At 41.8% G+C, this 20,459-nt stretch overlaps 1 protein-coding gene across 1 annotated transcript; it reads left to right on the top strand.

Annotated features, from left to right (window-relative positions):
• Nucleotides 1-5,498: 5,498 nt before the first annotated feature.
• On the top strand, nt 5,499-15,288 carry LOC123034127 (pepsin B-like). The gene is made up of 9 exons (XM_044451265.1): nt 5,499-5,554; nt 5,863-6,016; nt 7,037-7,154; nt 8,042-8,160; nt 10,266-10,462; nt 10,924-11,046; nt 12,152-12,299; nt 14,455-14,553; nt 15,136-15,288. Exons 1-9 carry the CDS (start codon nt 5,499-5,501, stop codon nt 15,286-15,288), a joined length of 1,167 nt encoding a protein of 388 aa, XP_044307200.1.
• The last annotated feature ends 5,171 nt before the right edge of the window (nt 15,289-20,459 follow it).

The raw sequence follows: 20,459 nt of genomic DNA, 5'->3' as shown, positions 1-20,459 counted from the left end.
GAGGGACTGCTAAAGACTCCCTTCTTATCTGACCCATACATGAGCTGTAGATCTGAGGGGCCATTGTTATTCTGCCCTTTTCGATTGTTATCAAGGTGACACCCCTGAGTCTGTCCATTCCCCTCCCGCAAAGCCTTCCTTTTGCTGATGTTAGCTTGGGAATTTGACCTGGTGCCAAAATATATATAATGTTGGTGCCAGGCATATTTCTCTGGTGAGCTGATTCCGCAGTCAGGGTGCCACTGCCAAGAAGGCCCTTCCCCTCGTAGCCACCCTCTTTTCCCCATTTAGGGATGCCTCATGGCAAAGGACCTCTGTAGATGATCTAAGGGTCCAGGTAGGTATAGATGGGAGGAGACTCTCCTTTAGATATCCATGCCTTAAGCCATTCAGAGATTTATATATTAGCACAAGCTAACGTAAGTTAGCTATAATAAAAGCTATATGATCAAAAACCTGTATATGAAAGTCTGCTAGTCTGCTGGTAGCTATTAGCTACACTAGCTGTCACTTATTTTGCTTTCAGTTGTGTCCTGCTTATGTCCTGCTCGTGGGTAACTAAGAGGTGGTGACAAAGTGGTGGACTGGATGGATCGCTGGTCTAATCCGAGAAGAAACTTCTTATTGCCCATAGGGAAGAAACCAGGACCAGCCCTACCAGTAGGCAGAGTGAGGCGGCTGATGTGTTCCACTGAAGGCCATGGAGCGAGGCTCATATGCCACATGCATTGGGAGTCATCAGCCCTGGGTGCTGTGCACAAGGTCTTGTGTGTGAGGAGGGGAAGCAATTTCTGCTTTGCTTCAAGTAGCAAAATATCTTGGGCCAGTCATGTAAGAAACCTGTAGAATGAATTACATACCCCTGTGCTCTCTTATGCACAAGCAGCATTTATCCCCAATGATTTTATGGAAGTAGCTAATAACCACTTCTTTCTGAAGAAGACATATTCTCCTTAGCATATTGGTGTACAACAGCATACAAGATCAGATGCTGGGGTTTTGTGACTGGATCCCTTTTAATAGCAGACTCAGACGCAGAGTGCAGAATGCAGACAAAATTAGGCCAGTGTGAAGAATTGGGAGATATCAGCATGTTTAAGAAAATATAAAAAAACACCTTTAGGGAAAATATGTCCTAAGGGACAAAACAACAACACAGAACAGCCCTATGAGGTGTCAGAGATCCTCAGTGGCTGTAGAATGTGGAGTGTCTATTGTAGGGAGCAATGGAGTGAAAGATGGGCCAGATAGTTGGCCTGAACCCTGAGCAGGACTACTTCACTCTACAATATTCTGATGAGTGATCTACTATTTGTCCTCTTAGGAGGCAAAAACTTAGTGCTGGGAGAACTTAGTGCATGGGGAAATAGCATGGGGAAATTTGGCTGTAAGAGCCAAATCACCCATTTAGTATGAAGAGTACTGGAGATGTTGGATGATTAGCTGACTCTCAGCAGAACATAATTTATGAGTAATTGTGAGGATGAATGCTCCCCAATCCCAAGCCAGGCCACTGTTTCAAACCATGAAATGTTCTTCCAGTTGGGCAGATCTTAAGACCTACCAAGCAAAAGACAGTGTGTAGTTATTCTGATTTTAACTTCCTAACATATTTTCTGTAAGAATAAGGGAAGAAAGAACCAAAAGACATGGTGGAAAAATGCAAGATGGTTAAATATGGGGGGGGGGGATCATGTGGAAATAATCTAAGTTTCAGGTCTACAACGTGGTACTCATGGACCTGGGCACCAGCTACATTCCCTTCCCCACCTGACCTTTTTTAAAAAGTAATTAAAATACCAGTAAGTTTGTTTACTGCTAAGCAAAGCTCCAGCTTTGATTGCCATTTTTATTTCCAAGGGTATCTTTGAGTTCCACATAGACCCCAGAAGTGATCTTTACAATGAAATATAATTGGTGATAGCAGCCCTGTACTTCATTTTGAAGCATGGCAATCCACCAGCAGGTGGGGAGGAAAGTGGGGCAGTGGTGGTAGGGAGTGACTTGGAGGGCTAGAGTTATTGGTGGGGGGGGGAGGGATGTTTTTTCCTCTGATAGATATTCTGCTTTGCCTTTTTGGGGGGCTGCCCCATGCTTGTTTCTGAGAATCAGAGGCTTGTCTTCATAGAAATGTGTACCTTGCAGGCAAGTATGTGATTTGGCATTTGGAGTTCAGATTGCACAACTGGCTTCTACCTAGCTATTTGTTTCTGTTCCTAATCATGTAGCAGTTTTTCTGAAGTGGTTGTTGATGCAGAAAACTGTGTGTTCAAAAATGGCTTTGTGTTTTAGCGTTTAGACCCTTAGCCAAAGTGTTTGCTTCTTTTTGTCATCAGAGGTTGCCTTCTAATAAAGTGGGGGTTTGTGACTGACTATAACTGTCATCAGGATTGGCCCTCCAGTGAAGTGTGGTGAATACCCCACCCCTGAGAGCACAGTGGGAGGAGTGGCAAGTAACAGGCTTCTGCCTCCCCACCAAGGGGGCCCTCAGCTGCTGCCTTGGCCCAGCAAGGAAGCACTGGAACAGGTGTTCCAGAGAACCCTATCAGCTGCCACTGCCCTGTAGCCTTTGCTGTAGGCAAAGAGCAACCAAAGAGACCCTCCGGAGCAGCCCCTACTTCTTGGATCACCCGAAGGACCTTCAGGAGGTGATCCAGAGGGCAGAATGGCTCTGTGAAGAGCCATCTGCTGCTACCTCACTCAGGTCCACATACCTTCCTCAGAACCAAGCACTGTGGGAGTGGTACAGTAGGGAGAATGGAGAGGTACATGGCATGTGTGAGCAGGATGGAATGTGATGGGCAACCTGGCAGCCTCAGTGGAGGTTGATATAGCAGTATGTTTGGGCTCTCTATCCATAGTGGGCACCATTTTGTGAATAGGCAAAAGCCATCCATGATAGCCATTTTGTGAGTGCACCCAGGGCTCACTGACCTGAACTGTTTGGGGTCATTTGTCCTGAGTGATCTTAGGAAATGAAATGGAAAAAAAAACAAGTGAATCTGAAAACTTGACTCCCTTTCATTAATATAATGTTTCTGAAGGCTATGAATAGCAAGGGCTAAGTCCATCACCAGTTCTAAACTATGACATCCCCTCAATGTTCCCAGTCAAACATTGCACAACTATTACAGAAACATTTGGTTCTCAAATCTAACTCTGTAGAACGAAATGGCAGAATCTGTTGGTATAAGATAACTACATTTATGTGCGCACACAATTACATTATGTCAGTATATGAACACTACAGAATCTAGTTAAATAATATATCAGGAGCCAGTCTGTGGACTGATAACACTACATACACTTCCCTGCTTTTCCATATGCATGTGAATACTAGAGGAACAGTTGTGATTCTTTCCAACCCCTCTGCATATACAGTGAAATTCTTATTGGACAAGAATGATAGACTCAGCCATAGCCAAGGCTTGGATTTATATCTGATCGCTAAAGGTCAATGGAGGAGACGTGGTTTTCCAAGCTGGCAGCAGTTTAGCCTGATAACATATCCTTGGGAATGGTGGTTGTTAAGTGCTGTCAAGTTGTATCCAACTTATGGAAACTCCATGAATGTATATCCTCCAAAATGTCCTGCCCATCACAGCCCTACTCAGGGCTGTGGATTCCTTTAGGGAGTCAAGGAAGCTGCTCTTTGTGCTTGTATGTGTGTAGGAAATTTCAGCTTATCACCATGATCAAAGAATATAAAAAACCCGACAACACCCATTCCTAAATAATATTTCACAGCTTCCTTTTGATGCTCACAGAATGTATGTTTCAATGCACTAGCAACAGTTCTTCCATTAACTTAACACTGAGTGTTGCAACACTCACCCCCTGGAACCCAGTCCTTATTAATATCAAATAGGTATCTTCAGTTCTGACTTTCAGGTCCCTGCTTAAGGCTTCCCTTTTTATGCTGGCCTTCCCTGGTGTGCGATCCAGCCATTTCCTATGGACACTGGACAGACTCTAGATGGCCATTCAAGAACTTGGTGTTCCACTTCCAGCCTCAGAAATGCACTCTGAGTGTGGACTTCCCCTCCTCCAGTCTCACAACCAGTGTAACCATGCTGGCAGAGGCTGTACGTAAGGTTGGAAGAGTGACCTCAGAGGTGTCGTTCTGAGGCAAGGAAGAGGGGGTTCAGGTCCCCCCTGTAAATGGAGAATCCTGGTGGTACTCAGTCTCTGCTCCTTGATCTCTGGAGGGAAAGACCTAGATGGCCAAACGAGATTGTCTCAGTCTTTGGCAGGATGGGATAAGGGCAGAGCAGACCTTCACTTCTGCATTCCTCCCGCTCTCCATGGAATGCTCTGAGGATGGAGGATTTGTAGTTTATATTTTCTGCATTTGCATCATCAAGCCCATAATGCTATGCATGTTCAGAGCAAGAAGTTGTCCAGCTTCTGACATTCCCCAGATAGCTATAATAACTGAGGAATCCTGGGAGTTGTAGAGCTTTGTTCTGTTTGAACATGCTTAGGATTGCTTGTTATATTAAAAGGTAGCATAAAAACTTCAGAACAGATTTTATAAGATTTGAACTTGAAATTTAAACAAAATTAGAAATGCAGATTTTTGGCATTTGAACTTATCAATGTGTATGACAAGAAACACAAATCTAACTCATTCTTAAATACTATTATTTAATTATTTTAATTCTCATTTAGTTATAATTTTAATTATGTATTATTTTTATGGGATCTCTTATGGAGAATAATGATATCTTAGTTATAAATTAAAGATGTATGCAAATTTGAATTATTAAAGATCTATTCCAATCTATCACACAAATACATGAGATGCAAAAAATACACTCATAAAATACAAAAATATGTTTCAAAAATTTACTATTAACTGCTAATAGATGAGCAAAAGAAATGGCTCATTTTGATATACTGATCAGGCTGAAAAACCTAGATATTCAATTCATATGAAGCTTGGGAGCTGAAGGTTTTGTATATGAATAAAGGTTTTAAAATTGAAACACCTCACAGAAGGTAGTATTAGCTATAACATGACCCAATATTCTAGTGAAGAGAAACCTGGAGTTACTGTAGCTATTGATTGGATGCAATTACAGAAAAATTGAACTTGTTCTGCTTTATGTTAATAATTGTCCACTCATCACATTCATTAGGGTTATTAATGTGCCCTTGATTATTTCTGAAAAGAACACTATCAGTTTTCCAAGGTTATACTTTGATTTATTGTTATCACTCTTTTTTAATATCAAAGGTTTTCCCTAGAGCCAATGTCTATCGATCAATCTTTTCAAAAATCAAAGACACAAATTCGCTCTAAAACTTTTATCTTTTAAACAAAGGAGTTGGGCACATTATCATCCTTAAGAAAACAAAATGTACATGTTGGGTGTACATAATGACACGGGGAAATAAGTATAAACAGGTCACTGAGAACAGTTGTTCTTAGTATAAAAGTAGGAGCAGAATAGCCAAAGAAAGTCTTACTCTCCTTAGTCAAGCAACTGAGCATCATGAAGTGGCTGATCCTAGCACTGGTTTTTCTGCACCTATCCGAAGGTCTGGACAGGTGAGTATTCCAATTATGGGCATCAACGATATGGAAGTACCACTGTATGCAAGGGATACATTTTCAGTCAATGTTTCATGGCTAAAATATAGTCTCATCTTTTCATTGCAAAGTTAAAATTTAGTTTGTCAAGCTTTCTGAATTTATTCATCCTTTGTAGAAGTTCTTTTGAGTGGTAAATAGCATAATGAGTTATCAACAATTTCTAATACCAATCAAGAGGTGAGCCAGGAAGCAAATGGACATGGGAAATATATGGAAGCTCCAGTGAACTTCTATGGTTCTTATGAACTGATTTTGTTGTGCAGAATGATTCTGAAGAAAGGGAAGTCAATTAAGGACAACATGAAAGAAAAAGGAGTGCTGGAGGAATTTCTGAAGAACCACCGTGTGGACCCTGCACTGAAATACCAGTTGAATGACTACACTGTTGTTTATGAACCAATAACCAATAACTTGAATGTATGTATGCAACGCCATGTATATCTTTCTTTCTTTTCAAACTTTGGGACTGAGACTTTGCTCAATGCTGAATTGGAGACAGACAAATCTTTTAATCTGAGGTTTGATTTGTCCCACTCTTTAAACCCCTCTCAAAGCTTGTTTTAAAATTTCTATACATTTGAATGCACATTTAATTTAATAAATGCCTTCTTGCAGGTAATTTTCTTAATATAATGCAACTTGAGCATTATTTACACTAGCATATAGATTTTTACATGCATATTTCCCTAATTTTGGAGGGCCATTTCATTGCAAATTTTGAGAAGAGAAAATTTTAAAGGATGGCCATGTTTTGGCTCGGTTTAAAAGAGCATAACTAGGCAGTTTTGCATGAAAATGAAAGCTGAACAAATTTTTCTCCATCCCTAGAGTTGATCGTTGAGCCCATTGAGGGATGGTGCAAGCGAGCAACCTATCCACTAGACTGTTTCACTATACAACTTTGAAAATAGTATATTGATGTTTGCCCAGGTTTTTGAAGAATTCATATTAAAACACATCTTAAATATTTATTTATTATGATTACTATTTATATACTGCTAATTTTTTTAAAAAAATACACTGTTTCCCTATAAATATTAAAATAATATTTCAAATGCAACTTTTGTGGGACCAGTACCACAAAACAGCATAGTGAATTTAACTGTGAGAAATGTAGTGTAGCTGCATACACATGGAAATTTGGGTTTCCAGGATAAATCCCTTAGATAGAAAAGAGGGACAGCTTAAAAGATGGTCAATTGATCCAAAATATTTGATTTTTTTTTTTTTTTTGCATAGTTCTCTCACTGGTTTTCTGTGCAGTCTTTAAAAACAGCTTAGACTACCTTCTTTGTGAGATTAATTTTTGTAAAAAGAAATTGTTTATCATCCAGACAGTTCTTTTGAGATTTTTAGCAGAAAAATATCAGTCAAGAGTCAAAAAAATGTAAAGGAGTTTTGAGATTATCCATCTTCCTAATGTTTTCTATTTGGCAGTCTTACTACTTTGGAGAGATTAGTATTGGGACTCCACCTCAGAACTTCCGGGTTCTCATGGACACTGGATCTTCCTATCTTTGGGTACCTTCCGTGTACTGCAAAACCAGAGCTTGTGGTGAGTACTAGCACACAGTTTTAGGATGAATTGTTTTACTGAGGGTATTTTTTTTTCTGAGCTCCCTACTTGATTTTGTTTCTTCAAAAGAGCTAAACATCAGGCCAAACAGATGGTTTTCAAGGATGCATGGAATGGCCTATACATGATGATGTTCCCCAGATTCTTTTTTCTGATGGGCATTGGCTACTCTTTCCTTCCGTTCTCATCCTTTCTCATTCTCAGTAATGATGGCAAACAAAATGATGGAGCTCATTTGCCCTGGCCAGACTATGTGACTCAGATAATGAGTGTTATAGTAACACTGTCTGGAACTGCATTTTATAAAAGAAACATTTATTTCCATGTAGCAATTAAATGAGTACATGTATAAAGCAAATGTAGCAATTAGGTGAGTATATCTGGGGAGTACTTAACCCTTCTCCCACAAACAGGTTCTTCCTTGTAAATTCCCTGATGAATTTAAATATTTCTTTCATTGGGTTCCCATTCCATATTTGCAAAATCTTGACATTCATGAATTTGGAACAGAAATGTTTAAGGGGATATTTGAGAGAGAGAGAGAGACACTACTTTGGATTAGCTCAAATGCATTCATTCATAGATTTCTGCAATAGAATAATTTTGTACTCCACTGATTTTTTTTTATTGGTCTTTTGAATTTTCTAATGCACTCCAAGAGAACTATTATCCCCTTTAATCTTTTTTTCCACTTGTTTTCTTCTTCTAATATACTTACAATTACCCTGTTGGGAGCAAGGGCCTTGATCAAATTGACAGAGTTTTTTGCTGGACAGTGGGCAGCGATTTGAACCCATGACAGACCTGTTGTGAATGAATTTTGAAGTGCCATATGTAAACAGAAACATTTTACTTTTTTACTCTAGGTAACCATGAAGTTTTCGACCCTAGTTTATCCTCTACATACTCTGCCACACAAGAGACATTTACCATGTACTATGGCTTTGGTGATGTTTCTGTCAGGCTAGGCTATGATACCGTGAGGGTAAGTGGACGCTACACCATACAATCACTTAAACTCTGTTGTGTTCTGGGAATCTTCAAACACTGCTCCTGTCATGAAAACAAACACACAGCCCCTCCTCTGTTCAGAACCCAGCACTGCAAGTATAAAACAGATGAGCTCCGAAAACTAAGCTTAAAGAGCAAAGTATGTGACTCTAATACCCACATACCCTTATAGCAGGCAGTGCTGAAGGCTTTCTGCATCCCACACTCTGTACTACAGGTGATTTCCAGGAGTAGGCAAATAATTTCACCTGATTGCTGTTCAAGCTACTTTGGCACCCAATGCAGAACATTAAAAAGGTAGATTTATGAACCCAGCTTTTACATATTTACAAAATAATTACGCCTAATTTAAGGAGAACTATATTAACTATTTCCAAGGAATTAAGTTTCTTTGATCCACTTCACAGTCAATCTGCTTAGCTGTGCCACATTAGCCCCATTCAAGCATTTTCAAAGGGCTTAGAGTAAACCTCTTTGGAAAATCAGCGTGCTCATTCATGGGCCTTCATTCGGAGAGGTTGGCAGGAGTGTGTGAGGAGGGGCAGGGCTGCTATGCATCTCCATGTGCACTTATTAAGTCCACAAGCACACACACTTGCAAATCACCTGCAAGGGGCTATTGATGCTCCAAGCTATCTTATTTCTAAAATGATGTGTATTTTCTAGGGGCATGCTTTGGATTCTGCCAAATTCTGGAGTGAGCACTAAATCTGGCTGAATTGGACAGATTTAGGCGATTTCCAAATCAGATTGCATCTGAAACTGAACACTCCTGACCATCCATTAGCAAATTAGATTCCATGTGACACAGAGACACAGATCGTGCGTCTCCAAAAATTGATAAATTTCTCCCTAAGCTCTCCTTAGAACAAAATGACCAGAATGGAAAGCAGGGGGCTGCTGGGAGCAGGTAGAGTTTTGTGATTAGCAGCTCTAGTTTCTAATCACAACGAATTATTTTACTACGGTTCTTCAATCCCAGTGCTTTGGGATGGGCCTGGTGAAGTAATTTATTTAATTAATTTATTTCTAATATCAGTATACTAGTAAATATGACAAATCTCTAAGCAGTTAGAGATTATGATCCCATGTTCCAGTGTTCAGCACTGCTTGCTAGTTCCCTGTCTCTGACATGACATTTAAAAGGGGCTGGTGGAGAGTGTAGCATTTGGTGCTCACTTGGAAAACATTTCTGCCTTTGTGATTTTACGCATTCTTTGACATTGGTACCATCTAAGCAGAATACCAAAAAGTCTTTGGGTGCAATCCTATGCATGTTTAGACAGAAAAAGGGAAATTCCAGCATGCCTCAGCCAGCATGTTAACTCTTACTTTAAACCAACCAACCGCTTTGTACTGAATGCCATTTTCATTACAATCACCACCAAAACATAAGTGGATAAAACCACCCAAAATTAAGGACGACTTAATTTTTAAACCTCTAAAATTAAGGATTGCCTTTGCACAAATGTTCTTGGACTTACTCACCTGAAATTTGGCAACCCCCTTCAAATGCCTTCCAACTCTGCCAGGAAAAACAGTTACTGATGGTGCCAGACACATACGCACACACTTAAAGTAGCAGCACAAAAGCCCTGTTCTTGAGGAATATGGTCAATCTAATCCCTACATATATCGCTACCATGCCTGCAAATTCAATCCAATTTTGAAAAACAACAACCAAAAAAGTCATAGCTGCATGTTGTTTTCTAGTGATGTGATGAAAGACGTAAAATACCAGTTATCTTCGGACCCACACTAAATGGAAGCCTCCCAATTTTTCTGAGCAGGATTTGGACATTTCACTAAATGCTAGCCATTGTTGGTTGTACTAACTGTGATTTTAAAATTGTTTCTACTGTATACTTTAATCTTGTAACCCATTCAGGGACCCTTCTGGCTAATGCAGGGGAAATTTTAATAAATAAATAAACAGACCACACATACTAAATCTTGTTGATGTTGCATGCCACTCATATTTTCCTGTCCTTACTGTTGATATTTGCTTCTTTGATTGCTCTTCTTTAGCATAACTCCTTGTTAAATATGTGAACTCCCCTTTTCTTACTTTTCTCACAGATCCAGAATACTGTAATTGAGAACCAGGCATTTGGCCTGACTGAATACGAACCCCCCTATCCTTTCTACTATGCCAGTTTTGATGGGATTTTGGGGATGGCTTATGGATCCTTGTCAGGAGGCCTGCTCCCTGTCACACAGCAGCTGGTGAAACAAGGGCAGCTTTCAGAACCCATCTTCAGTTTCTATTTCTCACGGTAAGATGTTTAAAAATGCAGTTTTGTCAAGGGACAAATATGAAATGAAGCAAAGAGACAATCATCTGGAATGACTGAATGGCTACTACTTCTCCATGGAATTACAAATATAATTGAGTGTGGCATTCCAACTCCACCATGTGGCTGTAAAGGTTGAAACACATATGGAAGGGTAAAATTCACAGTAAGCTCATAAACTGCTTAATGAAAATCTTTTTCTCTTTTGATCCCTGAGATACTTTACCCAGTCTTTGAAGCCTCACCAGTCTTGCTCAGTGGTTTGAGGATCTGATCTTTTTGTAGTTATTTAGGATTAGTTGATCTGCAGAACCTGTGCCCACTTATCTCCATTGTTCTTTTCATCCTCATCTGTCCTCATTGAAACCATTTCCTATGAAAATCTCCACCAGCTTAATACTTATAGTTAACATGAACTGGTTTGTCTAATTTTTCCCTTCTAGGGAACCCACTGAGCAGTATGGAGGGGAACTAATCTTGGGAGGTATTGACAATCAGCTGTTCACAGGAGAAATTACTTGGACACCTGTCACCTATGACGTTTATTGGCAGATTGGTATTGAGGAGTAAGTAATGTTCATACTTTGCATTTCATCTGTTGTTTAATGTGCTTTTCTGCTTTGATGTCTTGTTATTCCAGATGAAAATGAAAGGTTTCCACACCTCTTTGGAAGCACAGTTTGAAAGCCAATGTGAGGTGGTGATTAGAATGTTGGACTGGGACCCAGGACCAGGAGATCTGGTTCTAATCCCCACTTGGCCGTAAAGCTCCCTGGAAGACTTTGGGCCAGTCATTGACTCTAAGCCCAACCCACCTCACAGAGTTTTTGTGGGGATAAAATGGAAAGGTCACCCTGGCTTCCTTGTATAAAAAAGGCAGAATATCAATATAATAGACAGATCTCTAGAGAGGAGGAGATTATTTCTATCTGCTAATCATATACTGTGTGTCTGTATTAATTTTTATTTCTCCAGCATTGTAAGTTAACTTTCAAAGAACCTGACCAATGCTAGACTCACAGAAGTACTATTAATTTCAACGTGATGGTTAAGCACAACAGAATGTTGTATCAATAAAATTAATAAGAATTTGCAAAAGAGTAACAAAATTGTAATCATTGCTGCAGAAGGTGAGGGTACCTTTAGTGATGATGCATTTGTTAAAAAAAAAAAAGCAAGGCTACATGAAAGTCATGTGCTTAAGTGGCAAAACAGAGTTGCATTCTCATATGGGTAAATGATGACTGGTCTCATCCATCCATCAGAAGCTGACAAGATTTGTGATATTCCTTCGAACACTGTCAATCACAGTGAATGAAGCATCAAGCTAAAAACCAACAGGAACTTTCCCAATAAGAGGATATTGCAGGATGAGTGCTAGAGAAATATTCTAGTAAATGCCAACTTCCTCTATTACTTGGCAAAAGACAAATAACCACCCACATGCACATGAGCACACCCTCCGGCAAGTCCTTTAACAATTCTATGGAAGCCAAGGAAATATTTTGCAGATTTTGCAAAGGATATCATGTCTGAGAGTGGGAAATAACATGGGACTCTCTGTGCAGATTACTGATTCTCCTGCATCGGTCTGTGCATTTCTCTCAGCTTTCTCAGCTTTGTTGCTTACTTTGCACTCCTGACAAAGCATTCCTGCTTTTGCATCCATAGGTTTACCATAGGAAATAAAGCCACTGGCTGGTGCAGTGAAGGCTGCCAGGCAATTGTAGATACTGGCACTTGTCAGCTTACTGTCCCAGGCGAGTACATGGAGAGCTTCATGCAAGCTGTGGGAGTTGAACCAGCCAGCGATGGTGAGGTAGGTAAAGGATAAAAGATCTGCAGTGATCTGCTTGTTACATCTCAAATTATTTCTGCAAGTCAGAGCAGAAGCAAAACAAGAACATAAAAGTTGTACTTGGCAAACCAAAGGTCAGAATCTGGCTCCCACAGTGGCCAAACAGATCTGGGAAGCCTATAAGCAGGACAGGATCATAAGATGTTTCCTATCATATGGTTTTGAAAGGCAAACTGTTTCGGGAGTTGGAGGTAGTATATGGGCATTATGATTAGAATCACCCTTACTCTCCATGAATTTTTTAAAATTCCCTTTCTAATTCTAATTTCCTTTTAGAGTCATCGACACTGGCATCTATCAGTACTTCTGGAAATGTTTAGATATGCACTGTGTGAAATCTCCTACTATTCAGTTTCACCAGTCCCAGGTTTCAGGGAATGAAGAAAATATCTATCCACCCACTTTTTCTACTCTGTGTATAATAATATATTCCTCTGTCATGTTCCCTGCCATTCAGCTTTTCTTGAAACCTAAATGGCCCCAAATACTGTAACCTTTCCTCATAGGGCAGCTGCTCCAGTCCCTTGAGAATATTGCTTCCTCTTTTCTAGCTCTTTAGATACATTCTCAAGGTGCAGTGGCCATAAATATGCACAATATTCCAAGTGCAATCACGCTATAGATTAGTTTAAATCAAGATTTATTTTCAGTTTATTTACTAATGATGCTCAACATGGTATTTGCTCATTTTACAGCAACCAAATGCTGTACTGATATTCTCCTCAATCAATATACCTCAGCCCTGAGGTCTCTCTCCTGATTAGTTACCAGCAGCTCATGTTCACACATGCACATTAGAATTCCCATTAGTGCATACACGTATGTGAATTTAGGATTTTTGTTCCAATGTGTGTTGCTTTATACTTGCTTCCACTGAAACATATTTGCCATTTTAATTCTCATTTTGGACAGATCCCTTTAGAGCTCTTTGTTATTTCACTTTTTGTATTGACCAGCTCAAATGATTTTCTGTCCTCAAGAAACCCTTACTCCTCGTTTGCAATGCGGTATCATTTATGAGCAAGTTAAAAAGCAACATTGTACTCAGAAGTACAATTCGAAAACTGATGCTACAACCCAGAATAAAGACCATGTAGTGGAATTTAAAACACACATGCTAAGCTCACTCCTGGAAGCAGCGGACCAAATGCAATCCTAAAGAGAACACTGGATGAGATAATCATAATCTAAATCCAGCCGGTCAGTCATGCTTATGCCTGTGGGAAAGGCAGGTGGTATAGCTGTCATACATGGCATCAATGACTATACAAAGGGTATTGGCAAATTTAATTTAGTTGTGTTTTTAACCCTGTTTTCTTTTTTAAACACCCTTTTCAGTGACTTGCATTAAAATAGCAAAATAAAGATGGCAATTATAATAGCAGCAGCAGCAACAGCAACAGCAATAATGCTTTAAGCAACAGCAAGAACCCAGAATGCTTCTGAAATGTAACAGAGCATATTTTGACTGCAACCTCTTTTCTGTTGGGGATAGAATCAAGTTCCCATGTGCCCTGTGCATGGTATTTCCAGTGGGATGCCCCATCCTTCAGAATTTATGCCTTCTGCCTATTGTCACTTCTACCACAACCATACCAAGCCACCAGGCTGTCCATCGGCCTCCGGTCACTCATCCCTGCATACAGAGAAACCAAATATTCAGCATTTCTAAGAAAGATCTAAGCTGGCGTTTGGATCTGTTACATGCTGTCATGTTAGATTATCCAAAAGGCAGTGCCTGACCCAGCATGGATGTCTGTCGTTGCATTTCAGAGAAACAAACAGCTGGCACAGAGGAACTGAGGCAGCTGGCACAGAGGAGAGCTGAGCGCTGGCATAGCTCATTTCCCAAGTGCCACCTTCCATCCATCCTCCAAGAAGATTAACATGGGGAGAAGTGTGTGACTGCTGCGGTGTCTAGCGGCAGCCACACGTTTTTGAGAGTGGTATCCATGGTAGGCACAAGGCTGGTAGGTTCCTCCAGGTCAGGGATGGAGTCTCTGGACCTTCAGCAGGTGTTCAGCCAAAATGCCCCTGAGGCTTGGTCTAAGCCAAGCAATTTCTGCTGTAGTCTATTCACACTTAACCTTGCATTTCTGTTCTTTTTCTTCCCCAGTTGTTGGTTGACTGCAATAACGTCCAGAATATGCCCACCATCACCTTTGTCATTAATGGAGCCCAGTTGCCGCTGCCTCCCTCTGCCTACGTCTCCAACGTACGTATGCTGCATTGTTCACTAGTATATCTTTTAAAGCATTATATCAGTGTGTTGTAATATCTAGAAATTGTGGAAATAGCATTGTACTTCATGTCATCCTAAGAACAGGGTTTCTGTTTAAAGAAAATATGTGTCTCATGCGTTTTATACTCCCGAGTGGCACTTTGCGCAAAGCAATTGTGTTCTGCTAATTTTTCTCCTGGCCTTTTCTTTTGATTATCTTTCTTAGAACATGACATGTATCACTGACATCTGCATTTTTTTCCTTATATATGCAAATACAAAAATCTTCTCAAATTCTCATCTGTGCTGACTGGGTGACTTTGGGCCAGTCACAGACTCTCAGCCCAACCTACCTCACAGGGTTGTTGTTGTGGGGATAAGATGGAGGAGGAGAGATGATGTAAGCTGCCTTGAGCCCTTTGTAGGAAAAAGGCAGGATATAAATCGCAATATAAATAAATAAATATCGGTTCATATTTTTTAAGCCTAACATAAAATTTAAAAAATCAATAAAATACGTCATGAAATTTTCCCCAAGTAGAGGTGGAACTTAAGCTGTTTTCTTTTCTTTTACAGAACAATGGACGCTGTACAGTTGTAGTTGGGCCCACATATTTGCATTCCTGGGTTCGCCAACCTCTATTTATCCTTGGTGATGTCTTCCTTAAGGAGTATTATTCTGTCTTTGACATGGCCAACAATAGGGTGGGCTTCGCACCATCAGCTTAGACTGACAAATCTCACCTCCTTTCCGGTCTTCCATGGCTTGCATTCAGTCAATTACTTTGTGATCCACTGTGACCTAGAAATAAATTCTAATATCCCAAATTGTTGTTTGTCTTTCTTAAAGAAATATTTATTTGTAATGGTTCACAATGTTCAGAAGTAGAAATAGGGAAGGAGAAACTAACAGAAACAGTCGGGTAGGGAAGAATGAAAGCAAGGGAAGTGTAAAAAAAGGGGGGGTGCATAAAAGTGCAACAAATAGGATTCAGGGGCTGAAGTATCAAACCTATGAGGAGAGATTACAACAAGGACATTACAAAGGAGAGAGATTTGTAATCTCTCCTATGAGGAGAGATCACAAAAGTCCCACACTTTTTGGACCTATGAGCAGATTTGGAAATTTGAGAAACTGCTCTGGGAACCACCACAAATGAGTATCAGCAGTTTGCTGTTTTGCCATCTAGCCTTTTCGTATGTATTCATCCAGTTTTTTTTGGCAACATCCATTAGTTGCCTCTTTTTGCAGCAAGGTTATTAGACAGATACATTTTGTATTGGAGCAGCCTTTAATTTTTCACTGATGTACATATTCCTGATATATAGGCAACCACTTTCAAATGGATAATTCTATGGATATTTGGACTTATTTGGACTTTTGTAGCAGCCTATGCATGATTGCTTAAAATTATTTATTTATTTATTTGTTTGTTTGTTTGTTTGTTTATTTATTTAAAGTTTTTGTAGGCTGTCCCCTTGCTATATAGCCTCGGGGCAGCTCACACAAATAAATAAATATAATACAAATACAGTTAAAACCCGGAAACACTCTGGCTGCACAATTAAAACCTATAAATATTATACATTGTTAAAATATTGTTTGAATACAAAGGCCTTAGCCTGGCGCTGAAAAACAAATAACGATGGCACCAGGTGGACCTCTCTGGGGAGCGCATTCCACAGATGGGGTGCCACCACAGAGAACGCCCTCCTCCGGGTACTTTGCTTCCTGATGTCTCTCCCGGAGGGCTCCCGGAGGAGGGCCTCTGCTGCCGATCAAAAGGGGTGGGAGGGCAAATATGGAAGCATGCATATTGCATGCATTTCATGCAAATATTTTGTACATTTTATACACACAGGTATGTATTTTTTAGAAGGAGCAACTGATATAAAGCAACACAGGCACCACATTGGGATACCCTTCACAGGCACTACTGCAGATGTTTGCAGCTGGAGGTGCCATGTTAGTCATCTCTGGGTTACAACATCTGGTCTAACTTTGAAGTGGCTCAATCAGAAGTTGATGTTTTCTAATGTGCCAGATCAGGAGCTACAGGGTCAGCATGTTTCCTACAAAAATAGGAAGCAAAAGTAATAAAGCACATGAAAGTGAATCCTTCGTATCTTTGTATTAATGTTTCTAAAAGTTAAAGGAAAGAAAAAGAGCTAAGCCAGCCTCCCACCCTATCTTATGCTCAGCAATCAATATTTCCACTCAAGCATTGCCCAACTATGGCAGAACTCTCTCTGGTTCTCAAAACAACTCTGTATGAAAAGATGGCAGCATTTGTAACTATAATATGTAATAATTCTGTGGTTGCACATTCATTCAATTAGAATGTGTTAATTCTAATTCAGATGGGATAATTCAGATGGGACAGAAGGTTGGTACCTGTTCCCCCATCTGGTTATTACCTCAACCAGAAGGTTCCAGGTAAGCTCGGACCCTCGGGCCTGACGGTGCTGTTGCTAAATACCAGGTCGGTCCATAATAAATTGTGGATGAGGGGCCAAGCTGGCTTGCATTACAGAGACCTGGGTGGGAGAGGATGGGGATGTGGCCCTCTCTCAGCTGTGCCCACCTGGGTATCTAGTCCAGCACCAGTCATGTCCCGAGGGGAGGGGATGGGGGGTCTCTTTAATTCATCGAGCTGCAATTTCCCTCACGGGGCTTCCTGTCCCCTCGAGACCAGGCCTAGAGTGCTTATACCTGGCATTGGGTGATTGAGACAGACTGGGGATTCTGCTGGTGTACCATGCACCCTTCTGCCCATCAGACTCCCTGCCTGAGCTGACGGAGATCATCTTGGACCTGGTGTTGAAGACCTCCAGAATGTTGGTCCTGGGGGACTTCAATCTCTATGCCAAGACTGTTCTGACTGGGGTGACTCAGGACTTCATGGTCTCCATGACAGCCCTGGGGCTGTCTCAACATGTCATAGGCCCCACCCATGAACGTGGTCACACGCTGGACCTGGTTTTCTTGATGGGGCAGGAAGAGAGTGAGGAATCTATGTCTCACCCCCTTGTCATGGTCAGATCACTTCCTCATGAGGTTTGAGCTTGGAGCTGACCTTTCCCTCTGTAAGGGTGTGGACCCTATTGTGATGGTCCACCCTCAGATCCAGATGGATCCAGATGGATTCCTGAGGGCTCTGGGGAATTTTCTGGTTGATAAAACTGGCACTCCTGTTGATGCTCTGGTTGAATTGTGGAATGGGGAAATGGCCAGAGTTATTCACACGATTGCCCCTAAGTGTCCTCTCCTGCCAAGCAGAGCCCGTCCATCTCCATGGTATACATCTGAATTACGGGCAATGAAGTGGGTTGGGAGATGTCTAGAGCATAGGTGGAGGAAATCACGGGATGAATCTGACCGAACACGCTTACGTGCTCATTATCGAGTCTATGCTGTGGCAGTGAGGGCAGCGAAGAAGAAATTCTTCTCCACTTCCATTGCCTCCTCACAGTGCCATCCAGCTGAACTTTTTCGAGTGGTACATGGGCTGATACATCCTGGCCCTAAAAAAAGATCCTGTACCACCATCGATGGCCCACTGTGATGACTTTGCCCAGCACTTCAAGGGGAAAATCCTCAGATTCATCACGAGCTGAACTCCGCAATTGATTCAGTTCCCTTCGAGGAGACACCAATGACCCCATCGGGTCAGGTATTATTGGAAAATTTCAGTTCATACAGCCCAATGATGTGGACAAGGTACTTGGACAAGTACGCTCTACCACCTGCTTACTTGACCCTTGCCCTTTGTGGCTGCTGACCAAAGCCAAACATGGGATTGGTTCCTGGATCCTAGAAGTTATTAATGCCTCTCTGAGGGACGGCTGGGTGCCCACTCCTTTAAAGGAGGCAGTAATCAGACCTGTTCTAAAGAAGACATCTCTGGATCCAGAGATGGCCATCAATTATAGACCGGTGGCTAACATCCTGTTTCTGGGCCAGGTGTTGGAATGGGTGGTGGTGGGACAACTCCAGGTACTCTTGGATGAAACTGATTATCTAGACCCATTTCAGTCTGGCTTCAGACCCAGTTATGATACCGAATCTGCCGTGGTTGCCCTGCACGATGACCTGTGCAGGGAGAGAGACAGGGGGTGTGTGTCCCTGTTGGTTCTCCTGGATCTCTCAGAGGTTTTCAATAAGATTGACTATGGTATCTCCTGGATAGGCTGGTGGGATTGGGAGTAGGAGGCACTGCTTGGCAGTGGTTTCGCTCCTACCTTGCCGGCCGATTCCAGAAGGTGGTGCTGGGGTACTCTGGCTCTGCACCATGGCAACTTTGCTATGGAGTACCGCAGGGTTCCATTTTGTCCCCCTTGCTATTTAACATCTACATGAAACCGCTGGAAGAGGTCATCAGGAGGCTTGGACTGCAGAGTCACCAGTATGCTGATGACACGCAGCTCTACCTCTCTTTTTCAACTAATCCAGGTGAGGCTATGGCTGTCCTGAACCGGTGCCTGGCTGAGGTAATGGGCTGGATGAGGGCCAATAAACTGAAGCTCAATCCAGATAAGATGGAGGTTCTGTTGGTGGGTGAATCGAGCTTCTGGGTAGGTGACTTGGGCCCTGCCCTGGATGGCGTTCCACTCCCTCTAAAGGACAGGTCCGCAGCTTGGGAGTGCTCCTCGACCCGGAGCTGTCCTTGGAAGGCCAAGTGACAGCGGTGGTGAGGAGCTCTTTCCTCCAGCTTTGGCTAATCTATCAGCTGCGTCCCTACCTGGGGGAGAATTGCCTAGCAACAGTAACACATGCATTGGTTACTTCCTGGATGGATTTATGTGGGGCTGTCCTTGAAGACAGTCTGGATACTTCAGATGGTACAAAATAGAGCTGCCAGGATGCTGTCAAGGACTGGGCGTTATTCTCATATAACCCTAGTCCTCTATCAGCTCCATTGGCTTCTTATTGAAGTCCAGGCTCAATTCAAGGTGCTGGTTATCACCTGTAAAGCCCTAAATGGCTTGGGACCAGGATACCTAAAGGAATGCCTTTTTCCCTATCTGCTCTCCCACCCCCTGAGATCGGCAACAGAAGCCCTCCTCTGGGAACCCTTTGTGAAAGCTGTTAGGAGACAGAGTAGCCGGAGGAGGAACTTCTCTGCGGTGGTGCCCCGTCTATGGAATGTGCTCCCCAGAGAGGTCTGTCTGGTGCCGTCATTATATGTTTTTCAGTGCCAGGTCAAGACCTTTTTATCTAATCAATATTTTAATATGTTTTAATGGGAATTAGATTTTATTGTTTGTATTTTATTCATTGCAGCCAGAGTGGAATTGCCAGTTTATCTATTTTATTTTATTTATTTATTTATTTATTTATTAAAACATTTTTATGCCGCCCCATTCGCCGAAGCCTCGGGGCGGCTTACAACATCGATAAAACAATAAGTTAAAATCCATATAAAATAATCTTAATTAAAACACACATTATAAAATAAGCCGCCCTGGCCAGATAAAATTCAATTGTATTTAGCATTTAAAATGTTGCTTAAATAAAAAGGTCTTAGCCTGGCGCCGAAAAACAAATAACGACGGCGCCAGGCGGACCTCTCTGGGGAGCGCATTCCATAACTTAGGCGCCACCGCTGAGAAAGCCCTTCTCCGAGTAGCCACCCTCCTAATTTCTCTCACGGAGGGCTCCCGGAGAAGGGCCTCTCCCGCCGATCTCAGGGGGCGACTGGGCAAATATGGATGTAAGCGCTCCTTCAGGTAGCCAGGACCCAAGCCGTTTAGGGCTTTGTAGGTCATTACCAACACCTTGAATTGGGCCCGGACTTCAATGGGGAGCCAGTGAAGCTGACGGAGAACTGGCGTCATGTGAACATAACGTCCAGTCCCCGTCAGCAGCCTGGCAGCTCTATTCTGAACCAATTGAAGTA

This window comes from Varanus komodoensis, unplaced genomic scaffold (genome assembly GCF_004798865.1).
Source record: "Varanus komodoensis strain SLA01 unplaced genomic scaffold, ASM479886v1 scaffold1, whole genome shotgun sequence".
In the NCBI taxonomy this organism is placed as follows: domain Eukaryota; kingdom Metazoa; phylum Chordata; class Lepidosauria; order Squamata; family Varanidae; genus Varanus; species Varanus komodoensis.
The sequence above is the reverse complement of the archived record's forward strand: the minus strand, read 5'-3'. Positions and strand labels throughout refer to the sequence as shown.